Genomic DNA, 26,200 nt, shown 5'->3' with positions numbered 1-26,200 from the left:
TGCCTCAATTTTCCTAGGACAAAAATGAGGATTAATGGCACCTGCAACATAGTGTAATTGTGAGGAATAAAAAAAAGTCATGTAATATGCTTTGCATAGTGCCTGCCATCTAGTTAGAACTCAAAATGTAAATATTTTTGTTATACACATATGTGTACATTTAGAAATATCCTGTGGTATGATTATAACATTGCTTAAAACAATATATGAGGATTTTTGATTTTTAAAAAGACTTAGCAGTGAATAGTTAAGTGCCTTAAAACAGTGATGTATATTTGTTTTTGAAAGGGAGATGAAGAGAAATTCAAAGCTTCCAGTGAATAGATACCATATATCATGATATGGTCCAGGGGTGGGAACCTGCGGTCTTAAGGCCACAAGTGTCCTTCTAAGTCCTTAAATGCGGCCTTCAGACTGAATCCAAATTAATTTTCCAGAACAAATTCTTTTATCCATATAATACATTTTTTTCATCTTTGTATTTTAATTTTATTTTTAAAATGAACATATTTAAAATACCAAAGAATAAAATGAGTTTCATTGAAATGATCCTCTCAGATTTACCAGCACAATAAGAACATTAGTAAGCCATAAGGGCTAAATTTATGGCTGCTACACTTAATGATTTAGTTCCAACTTCCCCCACCTGACTGGCACCACTACCACACAAGGCTGGTTGGTGAGAGTTTATGGGCATCGAGTACACCAGTCTATTATCACCTTTTGACAGCGGTGCACTGTGTTTCTGTTTGAAGTGGAATTTGTGAATAGTTACACAGCTCGACAGTATTTTTACTGTCTGTTTTTTAAGTTCTGTCTGCTTTACAGTACATCATGTCAAAGAAGACCAAGAGAATGCTGAAGGAAAAAATATATATATATATATATTTTTTCAGAATATTACAGGGGTACAAATGTTTTGGATACATGGATTGCTTTTGTACAGTTTGAGTCAAAGTTATAAGTGTGCCCATCACCCAGATAGTGTACGTTGTACCTGTTAGGTGTGATTTCACCCATCCCTTTCTTCCTCCTCCTGCCTGCTTGATTTCTGTTGAGTTTTACTTCCATATGTGCTTATGAGGGCTGATCGGTTAGTTCCAATTTAATAGTGAGTATGTGTGGTATTTGTTTTTCCATTCTTGCAGTACTTCACTTAGGAGAATGGTCTCTAGGTACTGTTACTAAAGGTATTAATTATTATTTTTATTTCCATGGTATACATATACTACATTTTATTAATTCACTCTTGAATTGATCAGCACTTGGATTGATTCCACATGTTTGGGATTGTGAAATGTGCTGCAGTAAATATTCAAGTGCAAGTGTCTTTTTGGTAAAATGGCTTTTTTTCCTTTGGGTAAATACCCAGTCATCGGATTGCTGGATTAAACAGTAGATATGCTTTTAATTCTTTGAGGAATCTTTATACTATTTTCCATAGAGGTTGTACTAGTTTGCAGGCACACCAACAGTGTATACGTGTTCCCTTCTCTCCACATCTAAAACAACATCTGTTATGTTGGTACTTTGTGATAAAAGCCATTCTCACTGGACTTAGGTGATCTCTCATTGTAGTTTTGATTTGCATTTCCCTGATGATTAGAGATGTTGAGCATTTTTTCATATGTTTATTGGCCATTCGTCTATCTTATCTTGAAAAGCTTCTGTTCATGTCTTTTGCCCATTTTTTCATGGGGTTGTTTGATTTTTTCTTGCTGATTTGCATGAATTCTTTGTAGATTCTTGTTATTAGCCCTTTATCAGATGCATAGCATGCAAATATTTTCTCCCATTCTGTAGGTTGTCTGTTTGTTTTGTTGATTGTTTCCCTGGATATGCAGAAGCTTTTTAATTTAATCAAGTCCTATTTACAAATAAATATTTATTTTTCTTGTTGCTGTGAATGCCATTGGGGTCTTCTTCATAAATTATTTGCCCAAGAATTTATGGGCATATTATCTTGTTCTAGTTATAAGTGGCAATGCTTTCAACTGTTCCCTATTCCGTATGATATTGGCCATTGGTTGGATAAAAGTCATATATGGCTTTTATAACTTTGAGAGATGTCCCATCTATGCCTATTTTGTTAAGAGTTCTAATCATAAAACAGTGCTGAATTTTGTTGAATGCTCTTTCTGCATCTGCTGAGATGATCATATGATCTTTGTTTTTGCTTCTGTTTATTTGGTGAATCACATTTATGAATTTATGTGTGTTGAACCATCCTTGCATCCCTGGAATGAAGTCCACTTAGTTGTGTTGTATTATTTTTTTATGTGTTGCTGAGTATGGTTTGCTGGAATTTTATTGAGAATTTTTACATCTATATTCATAAGAGATATTGGTTTATAATTTTCTTTTTTTTGTTGTATCCTTTCCTTGCTTTGGTATCAAGGTGACTCTGGCTTTGTAGAATGAGTTGGGGAGGATTCCTTTCCTCTTGAAGTTATGACATAATTTCTGCAGTATGGGTACTAATTCTTTGTAGGTCTGATACATTTGGTTGTGTAAACCATCTGGTCTGGGGCTTTTTTTTGTGAAAGATTTTTTATTGCTGCTTCAATTTTGTTGTTTATTATTGGTCTGTTCAGTTTTATTTTTTTCTGTTCATTTCCTCAACATTTTCAAGTTTATGTGCATAGAGGTTTTTATAGTATTCAGAGATATTTCATATTTCTGTGCTATCAGTTGTACTATCTCCTTTGCCATTCTGATTGAGCTTATTTGGGTCCTTTAATTTCTATTTCTGGTTGGTTTAGCAAGAGGTCTATCAATTTTGCTTATTTTTTCAAAGAAACAACTTTTTGTTTTGTTAATATTCTATATAATTTTTTTTGTTTGTTTTTGATTTCATTTAGTTCTGCTCTGCCCTTAGTTGTTTCTTTTCTTCTTCTGGGTTTGGGTTTGGTTTTCTCTTCCTTTTCTAATTCCTTGAGATGATTCATTAGATTGTTTATTTGTGATCATTCTGTCTCTTTTTTTTTTTTTTTTTTTTTTTTTTTTTGAGACAGAGTCTCACTTTGTTGCCCAGGCTAGAGTGAGTGCCGTGGTGTCAGCCTGGCTCACAGCAACCTCAATCTCCAGGGCTCAGTGATCCTACTGCCTCAGCCTCCCGAGTAGCTCTGACTACAGGCATGCACCACCATGCCCGGCTAATTTTTTGTATATATATTTCTAGTTGGTCAATTAATTTATTTCTATTTTTGGTAGAGACGGGGTCTCGCTCAGGCTGGTTTCGAACTCCTGACCTTGAGCAATCCGCCTGCCTCGACCTCCCAAAGTGCTAGGATTACAGGCGTGAGCCACCACGCCCGGCCCATTCTGTCTCTTTGATGTAGGTATTTAAAGCTATGAATTTTCCCCTTAGTGCTGCTTTTTCTGAATCCCATAGATTTTGATTATTTGTGTCCCGTTTGTTATTTACTTTGAGGAATGTTTTGATTTCCATCTTACTTTCCTCCTTGTCCCAATAATCATTTGGCAATAGGTTGTTTAAATTCTACTTCGTGTAGAGTTGAATGTTTCTATTGGAGTTGATTTCTAATTTTATTCTACTGTAGTCTGACAAGGTACATGGTATAGCTTTTATTTTTTTAATATGTTGAGACATGTTTTGTGGCTTGAGATGTAATCAATCTTAGAGAATGTTCCATGTGCTGATGAGAAGAATGTATAGTCAGTAGTTTTTTGGTAGAATGTTCTGTAAATATCTATTAAGTGCTTTTGTTCTAGAGTCCTTTTTAAGTTCAGTGTTTTTTTATTTTTTTTTTTTGCTTGAAGGATCTGTCCAGTTCTGTCAGTGTAGTGTTGATGTTTCCAGATATCACAATGCTACTGTTTATCACTTTGTTTAGATCTAACAGAGTTTGCTTTATGAATCTGGGTGTTACTATGTTAGGTGCATATATGTTTAGGGTTGTTATGTCTAATTGTTGACATGCTCCATTTACCATTATATAGTGACCATCTTTGTCTGTCTTTACTATTGTTTACTATTGTTATTTGAAGTCTATGTTAGCTGATATGAAAATCACTATATCAACTTTCTTTTTATTTCCATTTGCATGGAGTATTTTTTTTCATCCATTCACTTTGAGTCAGTATGAGTCTTGTAGGTTGCATGTGCTTCCTAGAGACAACAGATACTTAGCTTGTATTTTTTTTTTTATTATTCATTTACCCAGCCTATATCTCTTGAATGGGGAATTTAAGCCATTCACATTTATTGAAAGAATTGATAAATGTGATTCATTTCTGTTCATTCTGTTGGGTAGAACCTTATTGCTTTATTTTACCTCTTGAGCCATTATGGTATATGGGCTCTGAGCTTTAGCTTTTGGGTGATTTTTACGCTGGTGGATGTCTATTGGGCTGATCAAAGCACAATGCAGGTCTGAGTACTTACTGCAGGGCAAATCTAGTCTTGACAAAATCCCTCAGTGTTTGCTTGTCTGAGAGTCTTTATTTCTCCCTCATATAAAGAATTTAGTTTTGCAGTATACAAAATTCTAGGCTGGCTATTATTCTGTCTAAAAGACTGAGGATGGGGTTTCAATTCCTTCTGGCTTTTAAGGTCTCAATTGAGAAGTCTGCAGTTAGTACAATAGGTTTTCCTTTGTAAGTTACCCGATGTTTTCACCTTATGGCTCACAGGAGTTCCTTCTTTGTGTTAACTTTGGCCAGTATGATGAGCATGTGTTGTGGTTACTTCCTCTTTTCAATGAATCTCTCAGGTGTTAGTTGAGCTTCTTATACCTGAATATCTAAATGTCTATTTAGGTTATGCCTCCATGTACCATGGCCCAAAATTGCCTCCAGGTAGAAATTCAGGTGTTGGAATGTTCTTTTTGTTTACCTTTTCTCAGAGATTGTGGTGCTTCCTTGCCTATTTTTTTAATGTCTGAAAATTATTTTATAGATTTAGTTCAGCTTTCTAACTATTATAGCTAGAAGGCAACAATAAATAGTGAAAATATTTATAGATATAAAGACATTTATGGATATAATTATTTCATTAGTAGAAATAGAAGTCAAGGTAAATATTATTTTAAGGTGTTTTTTTAAAGAAAGAAATTGAAATTTACTAAAGTAAAACAAAACCTATACACCAAATCGTTTCATCCTTAGTCAAATTTCTTTAAGCCCACATCAGTCAAAATGTTTAATGTGTTACATATTTATGAATGCAAATACAAATATAACATAACATGAAACTCATGCATCTCGTGCATAAGTCATGATGATTCCTCAAGACAACAATAACAGAAAAGGAGCTGGATCTTAGGACTTAATAAGAAAAGCACACCCACATGATTGAAATATTGGCCAAAGGATAAGTTTATCAGGGTAGATGTGATGTACTGTATAAACTATATAAATAATTAGGCAATAGATTATTGAAAGATCAATCTTTAGGTTGAAACCCTAAAGCAGGGCATCTGATGGCAAGAATTTGACAGCTGTATAGGCAAAGAATAATGTCTTAAGATTCTTCATATGATAACAGGGCATTGGGCAAGATTGTGTTTCAATGAAGAAGTCAAATGATCTTAGATATAGTGAGTTGCATTAAGAATTCTGTGATCTGGGAGACGCCAAATCCAAACTGGTAGTAGAAATTAGTCTGAGTACTAGAGCAAGACTGAGTTATCAAGTTGAAAGATCAGGTGGTTTGAATGGGGAAACCTGTTAGGGAAGTATCAACTGTGACTTACAGCCTTTTCTAGGAAAACTGCAGCAATCTTGATCTTACTGACTCTTACTGACAGTAATTTAGTAAATTTGCTTTAAAAGATCAGATTGTAATATCACCCCAACTAACCAAGCAATAACATTTAAGACGAGGGATATTTTCAAAAGAAATACTAATCTCAGGGAACCAAAACCCTTTATTTGTGTTCACTTACATATCTACCACACTATAAAAATCCTACACATTTTTACATTTTTATATAATTTCTACTAATATACATATTTACATAATTCAGAAAAAAGAATATATTTTAATTCTATTCACTGCGACAACTGACTCTCAGAAAAACTTGAAGTACACATGAACAGTAAAATTATTCATGTATGATACACACACACACACATATACACACACACATATATATACATGCCTGTTTGGTTGGCTCAAAATTAATATGTTTACAAAATTTTAACTGATTTAAAATGTATGTCATTATTATTCAACAATATAGACATAATATTTATCCAGCATGTTTTGAGCAAATCATATTTTAAAATACTCTGGGAGGTACGGTTGGCAGAAATATATTTCCTTCACTATACATATTTTCTTATTGGAGCATATAAACTCTTTACATTGATCAAAATTAATCGCATGAAACGTACCCAAAAAGTTATAAATCATAGGTAGGAAAAAAAAATTACCCTAACTCAAATGTTTTGTAGTGTGCTAAATTAAGATGGTTTAGTAAGACATGGCAGCGGGGTGGGGAGATATTAACTGGAAAAAATAAACTTTCATGACAAAATCTCTCCTGCATTCAGATAGCTGCAGGAACACCCCTAGTAACTAGTTTGGGCATGTGATCCTCTCTATCTAAAGTATACCTGGGGAAAGAGATCTACCCCTTCATGATGATTACAAACCTGTCCAAAAATTGCCATCATGCCATAAAGATTCCCCCTGCTTCCCTGTAATCAAAAAGTCAGAAATATACTATCCAATATACCTACATTTGGTTGATTTATTTTTTCCAATATGAAAAAAATAGACAATGGAAAGATGGAATAGATATTTTATTTTATTTCCAGAACTCCAGAGATTTCATTGGGATTATTTTTCTTAAAATATAGAAAGTACTTGTGATTTAACTAGATAATATCATCATTAATTTTTAAAAGACATCAAATGTTATTTTTTAACATTTAGCTTCAGCTATGGAGGCATAGAGAAGAGCTAGAAGGAACTTTAAATAACTTGTAGTTCAACCTCTTCATTTTATTGATGAGGAGGCTTGCAGCCAGGAAACTTAATTTGTAAGTGACAGCGTTGGATCTCAAACTCTGACCATTAGGTCCCAAATCCAGAATTCTCTTTGTTTAACCAAATTGTTTGGTTAGTTCTATTATAAATCATTATCTTAAAAGCTGTATAACTTTTAGAGCATTTCTTAACCATTTCATAGGTCAGGTTCCATAGCTGTAAAATTGAAATAATTTATAGGAATAAATGAGCAAATGCCTATAAAACACAGCACAGTGCCTACTCCATAGTTAACTGCCATGTGCACTGATTTTCATTAATAATTTAAGATTCTGCTGCTCTTGTCAGCATTATCCAAATGAAAGACCTTACTATTACTGTTATGGAATTAACTTTAATTTATAATAACTAATATTTTTGAGTGTTCTCTATGCACTAAGTAAGATTCCAACTGTTTTACCTGGATTAATTCGATTCTTACAATAACCTTATTACATGTTGTAACAAAATAGTTCTTCTCTCACTGGATTGAGATTAAAGTGATCTTCCAGTTGTCTGTTCTGTTTTGAACTGGTTTCTTTAGATAAGGCACAACACTTTGGAGCTTATGCCCCAAAAGAATAAAGAGTTTCTATAAAACACTTCTGCCTCCCCTGCTTCTATTACATTTCTTCTTAAATAGGGGCATCATATTAAGAAGGAAAGCACACTGTTGGAGGATGAAGATAATGTATAACCCTATGTGTCTTGGTTAAACTATCAATAAAATGAGGGTGGTGGTGGATAGGGGAAGGATATAGAGAATTGTAGTGGATGATCTCTGTGGAGCTTTAAATCTAATATTTTTGTCATGTTTTAATTTTAAGATGGGTAGTTCAGTTTTCTTACAGGTTCTTGTTATGCATCTTCCTATCTTGTATGGCCTCTCAGTGAAACTAATGAAACTACTCAAGAAGTTACCAAATTCCAGCAAGCTTGAACACAGCTTGATTCACATTTTGCCAGCATTATTTGGTCCCTAAGTTGTAGTCATATTACACAGTAATGCTGCATTCCTATGGAAATCTTCTTTCAGTAATTCACATTGCTAATTCTGTTCTTCATAAAATTTAATTATCTGGACAGCCCTCGTGTTCATCTATATTCAGATCTTCTCTGTTAAATGAATCATTTTCTTTATTTCAAAATTCTTGCACTAGTACTTATATTATTTACTTTTTCTTTGCCAACAATAATACATTTTGTTTTTCTTTTCCAGGGTTTAAACTTGAAAAGACTGGAGGCAGTACAAGGAGGGAGAGAGGTAAGAAAGTTTAAGGAATAAGGATAAGGAAAAATGGTATATATTGATGGTGATTGATGATAATTATGTTGATAATGGTGATGGGGATGTGTTGAGAGGAATTGTGTGTACATATAGTCTCATTCACTGTGGTCAAAGAAACCCATGTTTATGTAAATGTATTATTTGTGCTTTTTCCTCTGAAACTGAAGAAAACATTATTAAATATTTTTCTGGTTAGCCAGTATTGTTTCTGTTAAAACAGATTTTACAGCAGCATGGTCCTCTGGGAAGGAGAGGACAGAAAATCCTTTTAAGCAAATATTGCAATGCAATATTAAAAACAATTTACTGAGAAATTAGCAAAATTCTAACAATGCAAATATTTTAGGACATCTGGGATTCTTCATTCTCTGATCAAAGGCCATTGTCATATGCTACTAGGTTAGTATGCATTATTAGATAGTGTGATGTTGCTCTGGTAAGGGTAATGGTTTTAAAACTTGAATTAGTTGTCTATTCCAGATGTTTTATAAAGAGGAAAAACTTTTAATTGCACAAAACATAATAACATATCATGTAATTATATACATTATTATTTTCTAATTCTAACTGAATGTGAAGACTTAATATTACTTAAAATTATTTCTATGCTTAATGTGTAAATGCTATGCTTATTCTGTGATCCAGGTTGCTGGGAAGGGTGGAATATTTAATTTAGTAAATCAGTACTTTCTTATTGCACAAAAAGTAATTTCATTTTTGGTGATACATAACAATTTTGGGGCAAAAGTGAAGGTATTGTGTCTTACAAAATGAGAAAATAAATCATACTCTGCTCTCTATTGGTGGCCTCTCTCTGTAGAAACATTTCTTTCCTGTTAAATATATGGTGTTTGCCAGCTTTCCTTGCTGTTTTAATTTCCAGTTGTATGTTTTTAGTAGTTGACATTTTAGTTTTTAGCGAATTTGTCATATAGGATCTCTTTTCCTTTTCTCAGCTATTTTCCATCTAGAAGAATCTATTCTTTTTGAGGGGCACATAATAGTTGGCTCACATCGGCAGAAGAACTGGAGAGGGAGAAATATAGATAAATGCTCAGATATTTTTCAAGTTGTAGGAGAGCAAGATAATAAGAGCACGGTTGTCAGTATGACTGGGAAAAAATATGCACTCTGTAAGGAAGATCTCAGAGCCTTTTATGGTTTTGTGAGAGTAACTGCTTTCACTCAGACATGGCCAAAGTAGATCTACCTAGAGAAAGAACCAAACTCATCACCTCCTAAGTGAAAGTTCACACCCAAGCAGTACTGCCACAACTTATGTTTGATGATGTGGTGCCTTTAGGAAAGTACAGTGTGGAATTACTCAGCTTCTCACTGCTGCTTTCTGGTCCAATAGCAAGTATGCGTCAAAAGAAGGAAAACTTAAACCCTTTTATTCATACAATGGCATTGCTAAACAGTGGCAAAATTCTTCATTTATTTTATTAAGATGTTGTAGTTTTTTGTGTTATTCTTAAGAGCATAATGGTTGGTTTTTATCAAAAACAGTGGCTGTTAAATTTTATTGCTTATTTTCTCATTTCCTCTGATTTTATTTGTATTATGAATGTACTTACTGGTAAGGCACTTGGTGATAATGTGTTTTAAATTTTTTAAAAAATTATTTTTCTTGAAACTATTTTGTGGTTTCTGTGAAGGTCAACATTTTAATGGCTTACAATTTAATGTATATATCTGCATAGAGAGACAACTTTGATTTGGACCATCTTAACGTTAGTGGAATAATTGTGAACAAGGTAAGATCATCAAATCAATGATAGTCCAGCAGTGTCTTTTCTACCTAACACTTCCAATTCCTGAATAGAAAATAAATGTTCTCTGTTAAAATTCAAAACAACTACTTTACTTCCTCCCAGGACAACCCTGGGTTACTTGGGCATACTTCTGTTCAATCTAACCAATTACCCTAGCTTTTCCCACATCTAAGGAACCTAATATGTTTTACCATAAGAAACTCTAGGGAAGTATAAGATAATTCTGTGACGTATGTTGTAAAGACTGTTCTGTCAAGTCTCAGGGGCAGATGATCTGCAAACAAAGTACAATTACAGCGTTAAGAACCTTGTGATATCTCTTGCTCAAGAAATGTGACATGTATCTCTCTGATTACTATGTCCTGTGTCCACATGTGCCTTACAAGGATGTACAAAGTACTTCTGATTACCTTAAGCTGAAATGTGTGGATTTACAAAACTCTTATTCCAGTTTCTTCGAATTTCTCATTGTAATGGCATTATGATTGATAAAGATTAAATGACAATGACTACTTTTTAAGCAAAATTTATTTTTCTTAGTTCCAATGACAGATATTCCCAATAGGTGTTGATGAATGTAATACTAAGGGCCTATTACCAAATATTTATAAGAAGGTTTAAGAAATGTCATTTAAAATGTCCTATTTACTTATAAAGGTAATGACAATAGTTGCAGTATGCATGGAAAATTGAAGCAGGCAGTAATATGCTATTTAGCTAAGTGGTAAATACTATTAAAAAGCTAATTGCTAGACAGAAAGGCCAGATTTGAGACTACATGCTGTATAAAAATATAAATTAATAGAAGTGATTAAAATATAAATTACTTTTTCTGAAGGAAATAGAGATGGGTAGCAGCTAAATTGCTAAAATGTGAAATATTTGAAATAGATATTAGCTGTATAAAAAACCTCCAGTTATATCAGTATTTTTTCATATTTATACATGCATACTGTGTATATAAATGGAGGGGGATGATTGTAACACATAATAACCTTGTTTAAAAAGGGAGCTTAGTGGAATTCTATATAAAATGTGACAATTTAACAGCTATTTCTAACTGAGTGTAAACAAACATTCTTCCTCCAGTGGTATCTTGCAACTCATAGAAAAACCTTGGTGAAAATTCACTGGGTAACACACATAGATAAATCATTATATTTTTTACTTTAAAAAATTTCTGCTTTCCCATATAGTGCTTTTATTATTAAATATACATAAAACCAAGTTACTATCAGTTTTCTTAAAAGATTTTAAAGTGCATTTTGTTATTTTAAATAATATTATATTTTCCCAAAGTACAGTTTTTGTTAACTTATTAAGGATTCATCTGTGTGTGTGTGTGTGTGTGTGTACACACTAATTTTAAATGGCAGATTTTCTTGACTTTTACCCTACCTCAAAAATACCCAGCCATCAGTATTCTGAATATCCTATATCACAGGTCTAAAAACACATGATATGTGACTTCATATCATGGATGAAGGGAAATAATTATTATGGTTAAATATCTAAATCAGGATTAAACATTTAGCTTCTGAAATTTTACTGAATGTGGTAAGCTGATGTGAAAGGCAATGGTTATTGGAACATTTGGATTCTGGCTCTTATTAGAAGTTACAGAACCACAGAGGCTATGCAAATAGAACACAAGTATGTCATCATCAAGGATCACTTTCATATAATTTGCATGACTCAGATGTCCCAAAGTGATGAACGAAATAAGCACAAATCATGTTGCAATCCTTCATCTGGAATTCCAAAGATAAGATCTATGTTGGCACATCTGAATTTTTTTTTTTTTTTTTTTTTTTTTTTTTTTTTGAGACAGAGTCTCGCTTTGTTGCCCAGGCTAGAGTGAGTGCCGTGGCATCAGCCTAGCTCACAGCAACCTCAATCTCCTGGGCTCAAGCGATCCTCCTGCCTCAGCCTCCCGAGTAGCTGGGACTACAGGCATGCGCCACCATGCCCGGCTAATTTTTTTATATATATATCAGTTGGCCAATTAGTTTCTTTCTATTTATAGTAGAGACGGGGTCTCGCTCTTGCTCAGGCTGGTTTTGAACTCCTGACCTTGAGCAATCCGCCCGCCTCGGCCTCCCAGAGAGCTAGGATTACAGGCGTGAGCCACCGCGCCCGGCCAACATCTGAATATTTTAAAAACATTGTTGTATACTCTCATAAAACTGATTATAAATATGCTTATTAAACATTAGAAATGAAATTAATACTTTAAATAATTTCTGGAAGTAGTCTTTAGAAACATGGCCAAAAAAATTATAGATAGATTTATCCTGTTAGTAGAAAAATTCCCGGGTGCTTTAGAATTTTTTCAGTTGATAGTTGGCCATGCAATTGATATTTTAAAAATTTCACTTTTACTTGTATGATCGCAAGTACAGATAAATCCTAATAGACCCACAGTTAAGAAAAAAGTGGACATTTCCAATTGTTAATATAGCTGACTTATTTATATATCATTCTCAAGAAAATCATGAGCTGTCTTATAACCTGTCTTCTGTTTTGCAGTCTAGAATACATCTCTAACATTCTCTGTTGAATTACAGTGTTCTGATCCTCTATTTTCTTTGCTGAAAACCATAAATAGGAAATTATGTGTGATATGAGCTTCTGAGACTTAAACAAAATTAATCAGAGAGATATGAAAAAGCGTAGATTGAAAATCAATTTACTTAAATACTATATAACCAACCCTAGTTTATATTTATATGCATTAGTCATTTAAAATAATACTTCAAGATTTTCTATTTATGTCAAGTGTCATTTGAACATATAATATTCTAAATAAAGTAATTATTTTATTCTAATAGTGTATTTTATGCTTTTGCTAATAGACTTAGATAAATGTATTATTTCTTGACAGATTATATATTCATATTTGAAATTGAAAGTCATTCTAAATTTGAGCTCCAAAAGGGAGAAAATTCAGAGAATATGATAAATTACGTTGTGAATTTCAAAATAAACTGTCTACTTGGAATATTAGTATAAGCATGATTTTACGTGGAACAAAATAAAAATCACCATAGATTTATCTTTCCAAGTATAACTTCATTAGAATTATAAAGCAGACCACTATAGAACTAGGTTATTCCTTGAGTTAAGAAAACTGAGTTTTCCCAGGTCCAACAGATCACTGGAGAGAATTGTTTTTTAAAGGGATAAAAGAAGAATAATATGCAACTTCTAAGAATAGAACTAAAATTTAAGAAAGTGTACTGTTTTTGGAAATAAGAGTCAGAAAAAAGTGTTGAAGAGTATTGTTCTCTTAAAGTCTAATATTTTAAATAATTTTGAAATTATGGAAGATAACTATACTTCTTTTATAGCTTTGTACATTAAGTAAAAAGTCTTCCACAGAAATAGATGATCATTACAGTAATCTTTAATAATCTTTTGTCACAACTTGCTTTCATTTGTATGTTTTCTTTATGGTCTAATATTCAGAATATAGTAGTTTGAGTTTTTCATTTTTGTTCAACTATAGGTATCCCATTCTTGGTTGCTGTAGACTTTAGTAGAATAAAAGATTATTTTATAACATCAGTGATGACAAGTTCTTTGAAAATGTATATTGGCTAATATTCTTCTTTAAGTTATAAATGCTAAGACAGAAATAACTCTTTCATTTTAACAAGACATTTTCAATGTTTCGGTGCCTATAGTTTGCCACTAAGATGTATGTGATTTACAGCATGAATCTGAGATCAAGAGACCTTTTAAGGACTCAGTAAAAAATAAAATATCCCTATTTTTTTCCCTTCTCGGAATCGACAGGTAATAAAGGAAGTGAAGGATCTTTGTGCTTATAAATCAATATTTAATTGAAAGACTTAGACTTTATAAGACTATAATAATTGTTCCTATTTCAAAAGGCTGTTGAAAGGATAAAATGAGTTAATACATATAAATCTCTTTCAGTGGTGTCTGATAGGAAGCACCCAGTAAATTGCAACAGTTAATATTATTATTATTTACATCAACAGCTCCTCCTTTCATCTTTTCTTTTGTCAGAGATAGTTTGAGTGTCACGTTATTGGGAGATTTTACTGTTCACACTGATTAGTCTACACCATGAGAATTGATGATATCCTATGCCAACCTTGACTCTTAAAGGATTTTACATTGTAAATTAGTTCTGAGGTGGCAATTTCCAAATAGGGCAATAAAATCGACTTGGGATCCATTGTTTAACCCCAGATTCTATATTTCATATTACAAATGAGAGAACATATTATTTCCCTTTTTCATGTATGCTGTCGTTTATAGAGTGCTCAGTGCCTGCCTATAGCTTTTACAAACTGTTTTTATCATTCTTTATATTTTCTGTGTAATCTTCAGATTGGATTTTGAAGATCTCTTCTGTGATTATAAACCACTAACATTCAAAGATATCACCCAAAAGAAACCTGTTGATGAAGCAAAACCATGCTTATTAGATCAACTTCGATAAGAAAGATTATAAATCTTAGTATATCCAAAATGGGGGGAAAAATCAGAAGTGAACACAGTTTAATTTTTTCCTCTCTTTTGGAAACATTTGACTCATTGTCTAGATTAGTTATAGGCCAAGAATAGGCACATAGTGACAGTGTTTTCCAAAAGTAGCAGTAAAAAGAGAAAGGGAAACAAGTGAGAGGGAGCCAGCTTCTGACAGATACGGAATCACCGTAGAAGGCTAAAGCAAGCCTTAAATATGGGAAACCATTACACACGTACACACGCATGCACAGAAAGCTACACAATCAAATATTTACAACAGGATTCAACAATAATTTGAACCACAGTCAATTCCATCAAGTAACAGTCCAACAGTCTTGTTGCCTTGATACAGTTCCCCAAAATGGACATGGCAATTTCAGGTTATACGTCTATAGGCTAGAGACATATGCACATGACTTAGTATAACAAATAAGTGGGAATTTGACCTAGACCGCCAAATAGGCAACACCACATGAAGACCTCCTATCTTAAGAACTTGGCCTAAAACCAAATTGGGGGCCGGGCAAACACTCTGCCTCTAAGCAAAATGAAACTAAGTGGGACAAAGACAAGATTGAGAAAAGTCCTTATACGGGTTTCAAAACCTTATCCAAATAAAGTTTGTCTAAAGTCTGGTAAGAACTTTTCAACTCATGAATTCTTAGAATTAAATCTCCTCCTATCAACTCACAACAGAGAGTGACAAAGACAAACATTAGTGTTATACATAACAAAGCAGGGTTTTCATCAAGGATAAGAGTTTTCAAAGTTGGTTAGGTAATCAGAGGATTACTAAAAGTCATACTCATTCCTAAAAGTGGAAGCTTTGCATTTAGGAGACTGACAAAAATAAAAGTTTAGATCCAAAGCAGGATTTACCTCGCTGTTGTAGTCAGAGAGACCCCTGAGTAGGACACCTCAGTGGCCTCAGAGAAATATGTTTCAAATAGAGGACCTGGAGTAGGCTGCAGAGGGATTTCAGTTGAACTTCTATTATATCTCCACAATCTTTGACTGTTGATGCCACAAAAGAACAGAAAGAAAAAAATCTATTGATCAAACAAAGCTAAGTTTGTAAGACCCAATGCAATAAAACAAAAACAAAAACAAAAAACACTACATTAACAAAGTTTTTGTAGGTCTCTAAATGGGGAATTTAGGGTAGGATATTTACAGGATGTTAAAGTCCAGGCTCAATTACTTAAAGGCAGGTTTTGCAAGGTAGGGAAGAGGTAGTGATTAAGCAGATTTTATGACTTTGTGGGTTTGTACAAGGTGAAATAAATAGAGATTGCAACTTCAGGGTTCTGAAAGGCAACATGTATTCCTTATGAGTCTTCTAAAACATGTCTGGATGTAAGTAAGGAGTTGTAATTTTAAAGTGGATTTTACAAACAGGTGAGGACCAGTAAGAATTACAGTTGACTTTCTAATCAACATAAATTTAAGTTTCTGTCTTTAAAAGAAACACACATTATTTTTAGAATCAGTTAAAACCTAGATATGTTTTCATTTGAAAAGGCAAAAACATATTTATTTTATTTCCTTATATATTTACTTGAAATTATAGTCTTAAACAAACTTACAGGGTTTTTATGTGTGTATGAAATGGATTTCGCAGTTATTTTTTATCCTTAAACTATGTCAATTAATGTAAAGGAAAATACTACTCCAGATGGTTGAACTGATTCAGCCTGCTTTCATCAGGGAAGTATTTATTCATATCTAAACGACTTGAACTCTTATGATTCCCTTCTTAATTACAAATAGAAGCTAATTGCCACCTCAGAAATATACAGAAGAAAATAAACATTTTCATTATTTTGATAGTTATCCATATCTTAGTAAGGGATTTTTTTTCCTGTTTTGATTTATATTTTCATAGGGAACAAATAATCCCCATTTGAACTCTCTAAATTTTTAATTATTGGCTTTGCTGACTGACGTATTCAATTCCTATAAACCCACAATAGGAACAAATTGCTCCTCTTCTCTGGAGAACTTTGCTGCCCTTGTTCTCTCAGTTCGGAAATAATAGGTTATTAAGTATGAAATGTCCGATTTCCTTAAGTACCAAGTTTGACATTTGCTATCTCTCACATTTGTCTTTGACTTGTGGTTCCCAAACCCTGAGCCATGGACCAATACCAGTCAGTGGACTGTTAGGAACCAGGCTGCACAGCAGGAAGTGAGTGGTGGGTGAGCCAGTGACACTTCATCTGCATTTACAGTCTCTCCCTATCACTTGCATCACTGTATAAGCTCTGCCTCCTGTCAGATCAGTAGCGGCATTAGATTCTCATAGGAAGCTTAGAATTACTTTTTCTAGCTCTGCAAAAAATTATTCTAGTACTTTAATAGGGATTGCATTGATCTGTAGATCATGTTGGGTAGTAATAGACATTGTAACAATATTGATTCTGCCCATCCATGAGCATGGTATGGTTTTCCATCTGTTTACCTCCTCTGCTATTTCCTTCCTCAGTGTTTTGTAGTTCTCTCTGTAGAAGGCTTTCACCTTCTTAGTTAAATATATTCCTAGGTATTTTATTTTTTTGTTGTTGTTGTTATTGCAAAAGTTATTGAGTCTTTGATTTGGTTCTTAGTTTGACTGCTATTGCCATATAGGAATAATACTGAGTTGTGTACATTGATTTTGCAACCTGAGACTTTGCTGAATTTGTTTATCATTTCCAGTAGTCTCATGGCAGAATCTTTGGGGTTTTCTAGATATAAGATCATATTGTCAGCAAAGAGCGATAGTTTAACCTCTTCTGCACCCATTTGGATGCCCTTGATTTCCTTTTCTTGTCTGATTGCTCTGACTAGGACTTCCAGCGCTATGTTGAATAGAAGTGGTGATAGAGGGCAAACTTGTCTGGTTCCAGTTCTAAGCAGGAATGCTTATGTACAAATTAATTCAAATGTAGATTTACTTTACATTCTAGAAGTCTGGAATTTTAAAATTTAACACATTTGTTGAAATGCATGGAGTCAATTTCAGGATTCTGTGCATACTGTACACAACCTGTTAGCTTCACAAATGGTTCTTTATCCATTTCTTGCTTCCAATTGTGGCCTATCAAAGACTGTTGTTTTCTCCTCTGACAAGTTACATTTAGTAACTCAGATGGCTAATTTTAGGTGTCAACTTGACTGGATTAAGGCATACCAAGATAGCTGGTTAAGCATTCTTTTCGGGTATTTCTGTAAGGGTGTTTCTGGAAGAGAGTGGTGTTTGAATCAGGAAACTGAATAAAGAACATCTGTGCTTACCCAGCGTGGGTGGGCACCATCCAATTGGCTCAAGACCCAGGCAGGACAAAAAGCCCGAGGAAAGGCAAATTTGCTCTCTCTCGTGGAGCTTGGGCACCCTTCTTCTCCTGCCCTTAAAAGACATCTGAACTTCAGGTTTTCCGGCTCTTAGACTCTGGGACTTGCACCAGCCCCATTGTTGGGCATTTATCTTTGGACTGAGAATTATATTATCTGCTTTTGGGATTGGACTGAGCCATGCTATTGGCTTCCCTGCTTCTCCAACTTGCAGATGGCTTATAATGGAACTTTTCATACTGCATAATCTCTTGAGATAATGTCCCTAATATATCCACTCTTTATCTAGCTATCTAGCTATCTCCTATTGGTTGTGTCTCTCCAGAGAACCCTGACTAATATAGTAACTTATTAGCTCTAGTGTACTTTCTGGAAGTGAAAGTCACAAAAATTCTCGAGAGTAAGTAGTACCTAGTAAAAAAAAAGTGCCCAAAGTATAGAGAGGTCAAAAGCATCAAGTAAAGCAAATCGTCTTCCAATTTTGCCTTGAAAAGGATATTACTAATCCTAAAAAATAATTTAAATGGAATAACATAGGTGATAGTCATGTTGAAAATAATCATTCAAGAATTGACATAAAGAAAATAAATGTGAAAAGTGTATTTAACAACCTGGTAAGTGAAAGGAAATTAAAATAATAATGAAGTGGCACCTGTGATGATGGCCCAGTTGCCCAACCTTTTTATACTTCAGTTGTTTCTTCATTTTAAAAAATTCGATTAGTAGCTGTACCTTACCTTATAGGATTGTTATGAAAAGAGAAAATGAAATTGCATATAAAAAATGACCTCAATGTCTGGTGCCAATAAAAATACTCAATAAGAAAGTTTTTAATACTGTTATTTGTTACCTCGAATTAATAAGATAACAGACATTTTACTCCCTAAATGTAAAGCTACTTACCCAGCGATCATTCACTCTTCATTCATTCCTTTTGCCTTTAGTGTATTTAATTCATATATATTGGCTTCATTTATAATTAAATATAGAAGTAAAGTTAGTATATTTAATCTAATTTATTACCATTATATCCTACTTAAAGATATAGATACTGATAATGATCGGACACATCTTAGGTGAATTTGAGTTCTAAAAACGTGCAATAGTGACAAAAATAAATATTTACAAAACCTTATTTTATAGGAAAAAATTTTTAACGTGAGTTTTTTTTTAATTTGACAAATTTCACAATTTCAAAGCTGATGATCCAAGTGAATTTTAAAGTCAGTTTCTGCTATTCCATGATGGGGCTAATTCAGCTGGTTAAATTACCCATTTTCCATTATGCAATGTCTTCAGACATTCATCACTTTTATCTAATGTGAGTACCCTGCACTGTAATTCTCTGTTGGATAAATAAGGTTGATTCAGGTGTAGAGAAGTTTAACTGAGTGCTTGAAGTTATATAATACATGTAGATATGTATTGACTTTTCAAATGACATAGTTAACTGGTGTTTAAACTAATGTGTGGTAACTAAGGAAAGATACTCTTTAAAGTGACACAAAAGTCACTTTATATATGACACATGGATATAAAGACCAAGAGACTGAGCATTAACATATATAAAATATTAGTCATGAGGCAATAAAATTAATTGATAGAATAAGTATTTTTTATAGTTTCTTCTAATATAATGAGAGATGAAAGAAAAGGGAATAATTTGAATTCTAAAAATAAAATAAAGATTTTGTATATTTTAGAAGGTCATAAGTTTGTAGGTGTTAAGTACCATGAATAACTCTTCTTTTCCAACCTGACACTACTACCAGTGTAGAGTTAATATCCTAAATTTGTGAGGTAGTCTGTGATAATAAAACATGAAACCAACTGGGCTATTTTCCCAGGAATCACCGAAGCAAAAAATACATGTATCAGGAGTGAGGAAAAGAGAAAAAAAGAGAAAAAGGAAGAGAATAAAACAAACAAAAAGAAAGTGGAAAGAAAACTGGATGGCTAAATTTAAGGGATAAGTACAAAAGCTGTCCATTTCATATGCAGGCAAATAAAATTTCCCCTCTAACCCATGAAGGACTACAGTTAAAGCATTAACCAGAGTTTTAAATTATGAGAGGAAAATTCAAATACATCTTAATTCATGGAACAGTGGAAGAAGCTATATTTTTAAACCTTAAAGTCAGCTTAAATATGATCTGGTATTGTTGAGATATTCCTATCACCAAGCTATGTCCCAGACCATTTTGTAGTCTAAGCATGTGTCTGTACGTTACTAAGGGACTGTTCTGAACAAATTGAGGGTAAATCCAGTTTTTATCTGGGACCTGCTCACTAAATAATGATGTTTCCCAGGGTTCTGACCTCGTCTCTTAGCCCTTCCTCTTTTGACGCATGTTCTTGTTGTGTGTGAGTGTGTGTGTGTGTGTGTGTGTGTGTGTGTGTGTGTGTATCTCATCCCTTCAGTGGTTATAAAGTTTGCCTATGTGCTGATGGCTCTTAAGTCTTTATCTCCAATACAAGTCTCTTTCCACACCTCTATGTTTATTTACTTATTGGATATTTCTACTTAAGTATTTTATAAGTTTTAAAAATATGTACAAAGACCATGAATTCATAATTTTTTATTTTTCCTCTTTCTTCCCCATTAACCAGTTTCTTCTGCCCAGTTTTCTATTTCTTTTCATGGAATTAACTGTCACTCATTCCAGAATCAACCTCACTTCTTTCTCTATATGCTCCACACTCTCACGGTCATTATTCAGTATCTACTTCAGAAATGTCTCTCTCTTATATTTCCTCCCACCTTATCTCAGTTCCTACTGAGTGAGTTTGGATCTTCATCATCTCTCAAGGTAATTATTAAAATGACTTCTTAATTCTTTCTCCAGCCTCTGTCCTTTTCCATCTCCAGTTTGTCTTCTATGCTCTTACCTGGATATAATTATAAGACTTCTTGCTTAAGAATGTTACTACCTTCCTGTCACATAAAGATAAGGGGTAAGCTCTTTAGTACATCAACCAAGTCTTTAGCAAATAAACCTTAACTTACCATTTTAGAAATATCCAAATTTCCCCATCTCTTCTTCAGATAAACCATAATGAGGGCATTTTATTCTTCCTTTAAAACCCAGTGTAAATAGCATCTCCTTTAGCAGAATAAGTTACCTGGTCTTGGCACATTTGCACTTTTTCTTACTGCTGTTTTAGAAACTATTACATTTTTTTATATATAATAATTGGGTTATATCTGTCTGGATTACTAAATCCAGAGTTTCTCTAAGGTAAGCATTGTGTCTTTTACATATCTTCAATCCCCAGAATTTGACTTAACAGCCTAGAACACAGGAGGTGTTTCATACACATTCGTTGATGGGATGAATGCATGACATTGTGTCGGGAGGCTCTGTGAGTTGCAAGGGTGGCCTTCTTGAGATTTGCAAGAGTTACCACTAGATGTCGCTGGCACATTTCTGATGGTAACTTCTAAGGCAAGGAGATCTAATCTCTACTGAGGACCTACTGTGTGCAAAGCTCTTTTAAATAATTCTGCAAAGTAGGTATTATTATCATAAACCCACCCTAGGAATGTGCTTAGGATGATTAAGTACAGCTAGTATGTCGTAGAGGTGGGTTGTGCCAGCCACATCCTATTTCTTTTGTGCCGATTGAGTCTTTGACCTCCACATGATAAATAGCATATGCCACCTTTTCTAACAAATTAAATATTCATTGATAAATAAGCTGTTACTGAGCTAGTTAGGCACTTGCTAAGACCCTGTGAGTTAAAAGTCAGTGACTTTGTTCCTATAAATTTTTACTAAATAATAAGCAGATTACTATTCAGAGAAATCTTTTTAATTACACATAAGAATACAGGTTTTGAACCAGAACAGATAGATTTCTATTATATTCTCAGTTATTTATTTATATGTTTTCAATTAGCATTTGATGTCCACTGCTCATAAGATGATATACTTGTTAATTAGGGCTGTACACGTGAATAAAATACAGTCTCTACCTTCAAGCAACTTATAAACCTATAAAGTCTCCTTGATTCAATGTCAGGAACATCATGACAGTCTTACTGTAGTGGGTATTTACTCTGAGACTTTGGACTCCAAGTAACATCTTTAGATACTAATCACTTTGAAAATGTGATTAGATCCGAGATCTGTTCTTGGATCTTAAATATTCAGAAGAGTATGCTGAAAGTCCACTATATTCCTGTTCTTCACTCTAAATGTCATATTAGATTTTTAGACCTATTTCTGTCTTTGGAGGGTCCCAAGCAAGACCCAGAACTTGAGGAGAAATATCTCTGTAGAAACACTTTTAAATTAGAAGAAATAATTGTAAGGAAGTACAATGAGATGATGCTTAGGCCTGAATGCATGCATTTGAGTGGACCCCATAGTGCTTTTCTGCCCCGTGCAGATGGTGGCACAAAAGCAGTCAGACATTATACCAATGACAGAAAGATGAAGGGGATGCCTCTCCTTAAATTTTCAGCTTCCCTTCAGTTTAGTCAATTTCAATATCGTACCATACTGTTAAACTTTCTGGGAAACTCAGTGGTTATTATTATTTTTTCATCTGCCCTTGTTAATTATTTAAAGAAGTTAAGCACCATCAACTAATTTGAAATTGTACATTTATATACAGCATGATAATTTTCTCTGCAAATTTAAAATGTAAGGAATTAATGTAGTCATGGAAACAGTTTATCTTCCTCTCTTAATATTTTATATATGTGGTGAGTTTGTATTTTATGTGAAATTAAGTTATATGAATTTGAAAGTGAGCAACATGAAAAGAATAATGCATTTTTCAATTGTTTTCAAAACTTAGAAGTAATTTTAACTCCCAATATTAAAAATGTGTAAATTATAGCATAATCTCAGAGTTGAAGAGCCAATTGAATAACAGATTGTGTTATTTGTATAAAGGGATGTGTTTTTAGAAAGTAAGCCAAAATATCCATCAACTTTGTCAATATTTGCATTGAATTACGAAAGTTTTAAATTAAGTGAGAGCATTAGCAACATGTTTCTCAAATAAAATGTGGCCAGTTTTTACTCCATCTCGATCAGACAACATTAACTTTTTTTTTTTTTTTTTTTTTGGTACTGATAAAATGTAGAGAAATGGTTTCTGAATATATGCCTTCCACCTTTTCCTTTCTACTTTTGCCTAGGATAGGGTACATACCAAAAAGAAAATTCATTGGAATGTTGAATGCATGAATAAATGAATAGCTGGTTAAATCAAGAAGGCTGGAAGATTTATTGATCACTCAGTGGCTTCCCTGCCCATCCCTGGCATTTTGCACTGAGAAACCAACATAAAAACTCCAGGAATCCATAGTGCACAGGTTGTAAATGCTGATTTAGTACAAGAGAGACAAGACTGCCTCATAATGAAAAGACCATGCTCTATTGAGCCAGAATACTCAGGAACAAATCCTAGCTCGGTCTCTTGCTAGCTCTTGTAGTAACAACAGAAAAGCATTTGAAACAGTAATATACCTTGGTTTTCTCATCCTTAAAATGGGGGATAATAGTGGCAGCTACCCCGTAGGGTTATTGTGAAGATTAAATGAGCTGGAACCGTGGTCCCCAGCCTTTTTGACACCAGGGACTGGTTTCATGGAAGACAGTTTTTCCACGGATGGTGGGAGTTAGTTGGTGGAAGCGCTGTGGAGCTCTGTGGCCCAGGCCTAGGACTGGTACCAGTCCAAGGCCCAGGGGTTGGGGACTGCAGAGCTAGAATATGCAAAGTCCTTGGAACAGTATATAACATTGTAAATGCTTTAGAGATGGTTGTTGCTGCTGCTGCTGCTGCCATTGTTTTTGTTGTTAAAGAAAATTGCAGTTCAGAGAGATTAGAACCAAACCACCCAATATGTTTCCTGGTTTTGTCCCCAAGTGATAAACAAAACACAGGGGTCCTTTTTTAAAATCTCAACCTTCCTGAAGCATTAGGTTTACGGAGTGGGAAGTTTGGGATTTTTTTTTTTTTTCATTTCATAATTCTAAGGGAAAAAAAAATAAGTCAAAAGAAAAGATTTTACCTAAACACAAATGAGTTAGACTACTGCTGGGGTTGGGGGAAACTTTTCATGTTGGAAAGCTGCATTAGTTTAGCTGTAATCAAATAAGGCCACATCCAAGAAATTTCAGTTAGATATACTTAGAAATGTACATTATTTGGTAAAAATATGACCACTATCTCCTTAATAATTTCAAGAAATGAAAACTATTTGTTAATTTTAAATCAACTAACCTTTGAATGACTTTGTTGTGTCTGCTTTGTGTTGGAAAGCATTTGAATATTTGGTTGCAGCGTGGAGGTCCTCGGTTTCAGTTGATCCTCCAGATGGGTATCAGTCATCTGTGACCTCAAGGATGTCTTGATTTGGGGTAGGTAGGAGAATGTAGATTCACAGCAGTAAGTAGTTGAAAGGCAAGAAAGCATTTTTTCGGGCTTGTTGCTGAAGGCACGGGCATTCTACTGCATTTTTCCATATTTCAGTTGGATCTTTCTTAGCATCAAACAATGACTTTACAATGTCATTGCCTGAGAGCTCAATCCGCTCCATCTGGAGTTCTTTAGGTGCCTTGGTCATATCAACTAGGTGAAGCTGAAATACTAATTTGAGTGTGATGTCATGATTTTCAAAGTCAGTGAACCTTTCATTGCATTCTCCAATTAATAGGTCTGTAATAGATGCATAGTCTTCAAATGATTCACATATATCATCCTGCTCACCTCACCTTTGCTAACTAGGGAAAAGGTTCATCTGAAATTTTATTTTGAAGAAGAAGTGCTTGAAAAAAGATAGCTTTTTTCAAAATGTTGTGTTCTTTTTTTTTTTTTTTTGGCAACGTATCATATCTAGACGTAATTTTACCTTTCAAAAAGAATTCAAGGCCGGGCGCCGTGGCTCACGCCTGTAATCCTAGCACTCTGGGAGGCCGAGGCGGGCGGATTGCTCAAGGTCAGGAGTTCGAAACCAGCCTGAGCAAGAGTGAGACCCCCATCTCTACTATATAAATAGAAAGAAATTAATTAGCCAACTAATATATAGAGAAAAAATGAGCCGGGCATGGTGGCGCATGCCTGTAGTCCCAGCTACTCGGGAGGCTGAGGCAGGAGGATTGCCTGAGCCCAGGAGTTTGAGGTTGCTGTGAGCTAGGCTGATGCCACGGCACTCACTCTAGCCTGGGCAACAAAGCGAGACTCTGTCTCAAAAAAATAAAATAAAATAAAATAATAATAAAAAGAATTCAAGTCATTTTGATTTGAAATGGTTTCACACAGAAATGCTGCATTCCTACAGAAATCTTTCAATAATTCACATTGCTGATTCTGTTCTTAATAGAATTTCTCACAGAGATAAAAATTTGACTAATACCTGTCCCTGTGATACCCAATGTACTGTAGAATGGTAAGGCAAATCCACACTGAATGCCTCATTGTTCAACTTTAGCATGTTATGAAACTATGCCATGGTGCATTTTCAGGAATATAGTTAACAATACTTATAACTTGTAGCAAAGTGTCAGTTAAAATAGTAGCTTTAGCCCAAGATTTTGCTGATGTAAAATATAATGAAAAGAAATAAGAGCATCTGGATCTATTAATACTTCTTTTTTCTATCTGTTCAATAAACCATTTGTATTTTCCTGTCATGGAAGGTGCACCATCTGTACATACACTTACAAAATTTACCAAGTTCAGTCTAACTTCACGACATTTATCTTGAAAGTTGTTGAAGACATCTATTCCCCATGTTCTGTTTGCAAAAGTGCCCAAAGTGAGTAGCTCTTGGTAAGCATTGAAAATCTGTTATGATCTGAATGAAGTACACAACTTACACCAAGTTAGTAGAGTCAGTTGATTCATCCGAAGTGATTGAATAATATACTTTTTCCTTTTGAAGTATTGCATGAAGTTGTTCTGTTAAGTTGAAGGCTAATTCATGCTACTGGTAAATTATGTTTCTCCTTGAAAGAGACAGTTGTTTGTACTTTGAAACATTTTTGGGGTCTAAGCATCCTACAACTTTGACAATGCATTCTTTCACAATTTCTACCTCTGAATGGCTTCCCTTTTTCCCTAGTATATAAGCTACTTTATAAGTTGTTTCAGTTGTTCCCAGGACTTATTGCTGCTTGAAAGAATTATCTTTGCTTTTGCTTTTCATTTTTTAATTTCTGCAATACGACCTGTCATGCCTCTCTAATTTAACATATTTGTGGTCCTTATGAGAGTTATAATGCTGATGAGCACTGAATTTCTTTAATGTTGATATTGTGGCATCATAAGGCAAGCAGATCGTTTTAT

General features: G+C 34.0%; 1 protein-coding gene across 2 annotated transcripts in view; it reads left to right on the top strand.

Moving 5' to 3' along the window:
• Window positions 1-26,200, top strand: part of CCSER1 (coiled-coil serine rich protein 1) — an 899,545-nt gene that overhangs the window by 582,339 nt on the left and 291,006 nt on the right. For both annotated transcript variants that reach the window (XM_012774012.2, XM_075998660.1), the window contains exon 10: window positions 8,217-8,261. In XM_012774012.2, the coding sequence (XP_012629466.2) occupies window positions 8,217-8,261 (45 nt within the window). The remainder of the gene's footprint in view (window positions 1-8,216; window positions 8,262-26,200) is intronic.

This window comes from Microcebus murinus, chromosome 29, assembly GCF_040939455.1.
Source record: "Microcebus murinus isolate Inina chromosome 29, M.murinus_Inina_mat1.0, whole genome shotgun sequence".
Taxonomy (NCBI): Eukaryota; Metazoa; Chordata; class Mammalia; order Primates; family Cheirogaleidae; genus Microcebus; species Microcebus murinus.
The sequence above is the reverse complement of the archived record's forward strand: the minus strand, read 5'-3'. Positions and strand labels throughout refer to the sequence as shown.